Source organism: Saccostrea cucullata, unplaced genomic scaffold, assembly GCF_032062105.1.
Source record: "Saccostrea cucullata isolate Sc308-1 unplaced genomic scaffold, CSIRO_AGI_Scuc_v1 ctg2288, whole genome shotgun sequence".
NCBI lineage: Eukaryota > Metazoa > Mollusca > Bivalvia > Ostreida > Ostreidae > Saccostrea > Saccostrea cuccullata.
The window spans coordinates 49119-56431 of NW_026937753.1; the positions used below are offsets into that span (position 1 = coordinate 49119).

At 37.2% G+C, this 7313-nt stretch overlaps 1 protein-coding gene across 1 annotated transcript; it reads right to left on the bottom strand.

The window, feature by feature from the left end:
• Nucleotides 1-5002: 5002 nt before the first annotated feature.
• Nucleotides 5003-6432, bottom strand: LOC134248776 (collagen alpha-1(XIV) chain-like). The gene is made up of 4 exons (XM_062731163.1): nt 6357-6432; nt 5447-5998; nt 5238-5360; nt 5003-5106 (listed from the first exon to the last, which is right to left on the bottom strand). The coding sequence occupies exons 1-4, from the start codon at nt 6430-6432 to the stop codon at nt 5003-5005; spliced, it is 855 nt and encodes a 284-aa protein (XP_062587147.1).
• Nucleotides 6433-7313: the final 881 nt, after the last annotated feature.

A 7313-nucleotide genomic window follows, 5' to 3' on the forward strand; every position in this document is an offset into this window, starting at 1 on the left:
TAAATGTTTTGATATCTTACGAACAACAAAACTTAAATTTCTCAATGTGAATTCTAGCGTCTGTATATGGTTAATATTCTCTTGAACAGAATGGTAGGAAATATAAGAAAGACATGAAATAAATTAATTTGTGAAATTAATGCATAGTATTTTATGACATGTCATCTAAAAAAAACTTTCTGTAACAAGATGTGTTTGTGATACACTGATGCCCCCGTATAACTGTTCCAGCGAAGGTTAAAGTTTCTCAAATGCAAGTCAGACGTCTAGGTTAAAGTCAACATTGTAAGTACCAAGGAAGGTCTTCATTGTCACAAGGAATACACTTATGGCCGATCTAAAAGTGGTAAAATTTTCTGAAAAATGGGGCAAACTCCAAATTCAAGGTTAAAAAAACGTTGGTACCCAAGGGAATGTCACTCGGAATATGCTTGTGAATTGAAGTTTTTGCGGACAGACAAACAAACGGACGGACATAACAAAGAAACCATATGTATGGAACGTCGTAACTGCCTTATGTGGAGAACTTTCATTATATGCTGGTACTTTGTCATTATATGATGGTATTTTGTCATTATATGCTGGTACTTTGTCGTTATATGATGGTATTTTATTACGATATGATGGTATTTTGTCATTATATGATGGTATTTTGTCATTATATGATGGTACTTTGTCATTATATGATGGTATTTTGTCATTATATGATGGTATTTTGTCATTATATGATGGTACTTTGTCATTATATGCTGGTATATTGTCATTATATGCTGGTATTTTGTCATTATATGATGGTATTTTGTCATTATTTGATGATACTTTTTCGTCATTATTTGTAGTGTCGATCATCCAGACGCTTGTCTATGTAACACAAATTCGCTGTTCTGCGACAATCTCTCACCAGAGGGCGCGCTCCGCTTACACCAAACTTTGAAAGAACAAAAGAAGTGCTACAGATTGATATTTCTTATTTTATTTTAAAAGATTACTAACTTGGTGGGAATCTATAATTTATTTCCGTTTTACAAGATTCTTGTAATTTAGACGATAACAGAGGTGTTGGAGCGGAGCGTAAAAACGCCCTCTGGTGAGAGATTGGTTCCGCAATAGAGTGGAAGCGTCGGTAACGGGATTTTTTCTCACCTATGCATATGTTTCGCACCGATTCCGTTTCTCTCTTAGATGGTTCGCCCCACATTGTTGTACAAATTGTGCTAGCCTATTGAAGTTCGTTCAACAAAATCTAGATTTTTAAACGTGTTATATGATGTAAATTTTGATATTATTTGAAACTTTTTTTCAAGAAGATTCACCATATTTTAGCAGAAACATAATTATTTATGTCTGTGTTTGAAGTATACATAGCATATAATTATTTATTATTTTAACACCATGCTAATTATAATAATTAAGTAATTATTGCTGGCGTTGACTACCAACATGTCAATTAATAAATTCTCGCCCTCTGAATGGGCGGTCCTTCGGATGAGACCGAATAAACCGAGGCCCCGTGTCACAGCAGGTGTGGCACGATAAAGATCCCTCCCTGCTCAAAGGCCGTAAGTGCCGAGCATAGGCCTAAATTTGCAGCCCTTCACCGGCAATGGTGACGTCTCCATATCAGTGAAATATTCTGGAGTGGGACGTTAAACAGTATATAATCAATCAATCAATCACCTGATGTCCAACTAATTACAATATTGAATCCTCAAATGAACACGATCCGTAATCTTTGGCAGTGCATATTATTATGTCATGCATTTGAACACACAACATCTATACATGTATATCTTATAATTGATAAACAATTTTTTTAAAATAGATAAAAATGTCATGGAATATTTAGAATAAATCGTGAGATGTTTCGCACCTAAATCGGCGCAAATCATCCTGGCGCGAACTATTTCAGTGCGAAACTGAATCGGCGCAAAACATCCTGGATTCGAAGCGTCTAGATGATCAATAGAGAGTTTGGCATACGGAACTTCCTGTAAACAAGGCTGGTGAATTCAAGAAGCACGTGTAAAAATGTTGCATATATTGGAAAAAGTGCGCCAGAATTTTGCGCCATTTTTCCTTGAACTACAATGTAGTTTACTAGTTCAAGGTATCCCAATCCCGATGTTATACACATCTATTTAAAAATCATCTTCATAAAATGATGAAGTAACACCATATAATGACAAAATAGTAGTATACAAGTTTATCTTATTAAAAAGATAGGTGAGCTAGCGCCATAGAAATTTTTAAACAAAGAAAGGAGGATCCTTGATCAAGTGATTTATTTTGCTGAATTCTTTAATTTTAATCGAGGATGGAGAGTGATAAAGTTAATTGTTTTGTGAAGTGTATTTCATAGACACATAAGTAAAGAAAGGGGAGGTTGCGTTGACCTATTGGAGTTTTGGCACAACGGAACATTTATGACCTTTACCGGAAAAAAAGGGGGGGGGGGGGGCTCTATATAATATAAAGAAGATGCCAATTGAGGCATTGTATGAGCTCGTTTAAGAATAGAATTTCTTGGCAATGTAGAAAATACGTGGGAGTTAAAAGGAATATAGAAAATCTCTCAAAGTGTATGTTGTGAAAGAAATCCTGAGAGTTCCGAATGTAAAGATGTGAAGTAGCTTGGTCCTTTGGGTCATGTTAGGTAAAATGCCATACACATAAGAATTTTTTTTATATAAATAATGGAATTATTCGTTATTTTTAGTGTTAATACTTGTTTCTGGAATTTTTAAGTTTGGCTAAATTGACCAATCAGAAATTAGAGTCTAGATCTTTGGTTGTGCTCTACACAATACATGATACAACGAAATTGTTATCGTACGGTCTATCTATAGTAGTTTTCACAGTTTTCCCAGAATGCACGACCATGGCGGCCGAGCATGCGTATTCAAGGGATTTGGACTAATGTAGTTGCTAGCGCTGGAAAGCGCTAGCAATAATGACAAAGTACCATCATAATATGTTGACGGCGACCGTAAGAGCGAGCGCAAACTCTTCTATTGTTTTAATTAAGATCGGGCTCGTCAAACCGCACGTGACATTTGGTGCGTCAAGACTCTGACGTCACATGACGTCGTATGTAATACCAAGAAAAAACTGAACAGTGCTGAAAGTTAATGAAAAAAGTTACGTTTACAATTTATCTTCAATATGTATCCATTTAATCAAGGCGAGTAAACTTTTTGTTGAACATTTGCCGTCATTCTCGCGAGAATGCAACTTTGCTATGTGATGCATTGTGGGTTAAAATTACTGCAGCAAAAAATTCTAAAGAATGAATGTGCAGTAGTCCGAATTTTCTCTTCGCCCAGGCGTTGTCGTTAGAGCTCGCAGTTACGAGCGTCGCTTCGCGACGCTCGCTATAATAACAAAGTAGTAGCATATAATGACAAAGTACCAGCATATAATGAAAGTTCTCCACATAAGGCAGTTACGGCGTTCCATACATATGCCCCAAAATCTTCCATAAGTATGGTTTGAAAATAGTACAATGATTCTAAAATTAACAAATCTGGCATAAGAATATACTCAGTAACAAATTATACAATAAACGACATTTTCAAACATTTAATACTTCTATAACAAAGCGATATTTCTTCGCTTTAAGTCCACGCTGTTATGGCTGGGGGCATGGATGATTCGATTGGTCCTGCCGGGATTCCAGAGAATTCGAATTTGTATTTACACTTGGCTTTACCCTGTCCCAGAGGCGCATCCTTGTACTGGGCCACAATGGACTCCACAAACGGGTTAGGTGCCTGGGCTTTTCTGCAAAAAAGGTTAATAAATCTTAAACATAGATAAGTAATGTTGCCATCGTTTAGAGGTGGGGACGGATTAACGATACAGCATTTTTCACTCATCAATAAGATAAGACTACCTGGAATTGTCGACAGTGAAGCATGTCATAGGCGCTCCCCATGTAATTCTGTAAATGACGTATGATAAGTATATATAGGTCTACCCCTCTATACTATAAGTTGTTATACCCTTATAAATATCCTTCTATATATTTATTACTAATAAAAAGTCCAACAAAAAAATGTTTACTACGTCGGTCTAACAATTTCACTATTGACCGGTCTTACATAAGAATTGTTAGACCGCAACGTCACTTGTCTGTTACGTCACAATTAATAACCATCGTTCAATATCGGCGACGCGAAAATAGCCGAAGTTAAGAGCTATTAAGAGTTGTTGCTAACAGCTAGGTAAGGTAGAAGGGAAGAGTATGTTTTGTGATAAATAGTTTTTGTGATATAATAGATTTATAATTGATTTTGTTCTTTCTCAGCTTGATGTTTTATATTTACTGAAGAAACCATAATTTTCCATATAAAATAATTGATAGTATAGCGTGTATTGATAAAATTGATCAATCTTAAGAGAGCAGTGAATGGTATAACAAAACAGTTATAGACTGGGATTCGGGCACTATATGATTTGTTGGACCTGAAGATGAAAATGTTGCCCTTGGCCTGCGGCCTCGGGCAACATTTTCACCTTCAGGTCCAACAAATCATATGTTGCCCTCATACCCAGTCAATAACTGTAAAATATTTTATAGAGGGGTAGACCTATATATACTTATCATACGTCATTTACAGAATTACATGGGGAGCGCCTATGAAGCATGTGAGATATGTGGGGTCTCTCAAACAGATAAAACAAATATTATAAAGAATGCTCACGTACTAAGTGAATTATACGGTGGTGATGGGTGGTGCGGAGGGTATTATAACATCTACACTGTTAATATGGAAGATTTCATTGTTCTGAAATTCGACAGGACGGAATTTGGTGTTACTCTGACCGAGGGGTACCTCTTTATATTGTGATACTATGGACTCCACAGAAAGGGCCTTATTCCTCCTTAAAAGTATTAGTATAAAATGTACATCCATTTGTTAATGGTAGATGTTTAGATGTAGTCTGTCGAAACATAATGTTAATATCATTGGGTAAAATCACAGATCAGATGGACAAATACTTACAGTAGGTTCGCGTACTGCACGGCTCCATACGCAGCTGCCGCCGCTATTCCCACTCCGGCCACGGCGCCCACTGCACCACCGACTGCTCCCGCGGTGGATGCTAGAAATAACATAGTCAGACAGTAAAGGAAAACGACCAACTAAGCAAAGACTTGGCAATATTTATCTTATCAATAAGTTTAAGATATTTGGAATCATTTAGAATCGTTATTATAGAGATGATCTCCTTACATCCGCCATCTGTTGATGTAGAATCTTCACTGCCACTGGTTTTATTTAGGAATGTTAATGTTCTGGGAGTGGTGGGAGCAGGGGTGGGACAACGGAAAAAATCTGAATTCAGAGTCTCGTTATCTGCAATTAAGAACGTCAAAATAATGCAAAGTATACAAAAATCGAAAAATGGCATGACAAAATAACAAGCAGAATAATATTTTTACCTAACTTTGGGACAAGCTCTGGAACAAGAGCACAGAGATACTGGAACATATCCACAGTTTGTAGATACTCGGAGTCGGGGTCGCTAGCAATATCAGATAACTCGGTGTTGGTAGAAGCCGCGGCATTACCGATTCCTATAGCGTACACCTCTACATTGTCGGCGTGAAGTTCCGCTGCCCTTTCCTTCGTCAAGATACTATTGGCGGACAGACCGTCTGTGAGCACCACCACAGCTTTAGGAACCCCTGCCCTAGCGCCTCCTGAAGATGTAAGGACATTCGTCCTAACATGGTCGAGGGCGCTAAACGTGTAGGTCCCCCCTCCTGTGGACTCAGTCTTTAAGTTGGAAATGGCGTCCAGTAAACTTGTGTTTGTAGAGTAGGAGTTCAAGTCAAACTTTGTCTGGACGTATGTGGAGAACGTGACTGCAGACACTTGGATGTTGGAGGGTCCAATGGTCAGCCATTTTGTCACATTGTAAATAAAGTCTACCGCTTCATCGAAATCGTCCTGCCGGACACTTCCTGATTTGTCCAGAACAAAAACAACATCTGTGGAAAAGTAATAAATGTAAAAGAATAGGGCCGAAGAACAAACAATAGTAATCTACAAGGAAAAAAATTAACAATTGATATTTTTAAAAAAAAATAAGCCGTCAGTGACATTTCGTAGTGGATTTTCGTTTGTAACTACTGTCTTTCTCCGTATTCATTAAATCGGCAATTGCAAATTGTTAATGAGTGAAAGACACAACCATTCGTAGACGTGGCAAAACTATATTGCAAAATAGACTGTTTGGGAAGAAACTACAGTAATGTGGTGGTATCAGTTGATGTAACATTCAACAAAAGTCACATTCAATAGTATGATAACAATGACATATTTCTTGAGACTGACAGACAAACAGACCTCGCAGTGTTCCGGAGCAGACGTCTACCAGGTAAACCAGAAGATGGAGCGTCAGAGTAGCCAGAGGAGGTTTCATGTTGTCCGATGAGCCACCATATTTGATATCACATTAATTCAGCTCTAACTCGCGATGCCAATTTCAAAAGCTTTTGTTTAATGTGTCATGCTTTAATAAGGAAAGTGTTCGCAATATACGTTTATTAATACGGGATTAAATATTTAAGTTTAAACTGTATACCAGCCGTGTGATCTTATTGGGTCAGAGCCAGAAAGGTGCAACAGGAAGAGTAACTTGTAGTTTATACATTTATTTTCGACAGTACACAATTCCATTTCGGATACTCTTTTAACAGCTTCATAAATAACACGCAGTAACTAACAGTAGATTGTTGTAGCTATAGACGGCTAAGACGGGGATGTAGAATAGCGCTAGCGGTCCACTCTAGTTAGGTGTTGAATAGAGTTGTGTGCTCTACTTAAGAGAATTTTTATTATTTATTTTTTTTTTTAACTTTTTTTTACTCCCTAAACACTATTTATATTGCATAATACATGTAGTCGAAAACATTTGGAACTGAAAGAAGTTTGAACTTATTTCTTGATTACCAAATGAGAAACTACAGCATTGACGTTCTAGGCATATCTTTATTCTGGAAATGAGAACGAAAAAGATCATCACACAAAAGGAGTGGCGATAATGCTATCCAAGAAAGCAAAATAACAGTCTCATGGAATGGGAACCTATCAATGAAAGAATAATGTGGGTGCGATTTAAAGCTAAACGCCAAAACCTTACCATCATTCTGTGTTATGCACCAATGATGCAGAGGAAGAGGTTATTGATAACTTCTATGAAAACCTACAGCAAACTTGGAACAATGACTCATAGAGAGATATTAGAATAGTGATTGGTGACATGAATGCTAAGATCGGCCAGAGTAACAAAAGCAGAGAAAA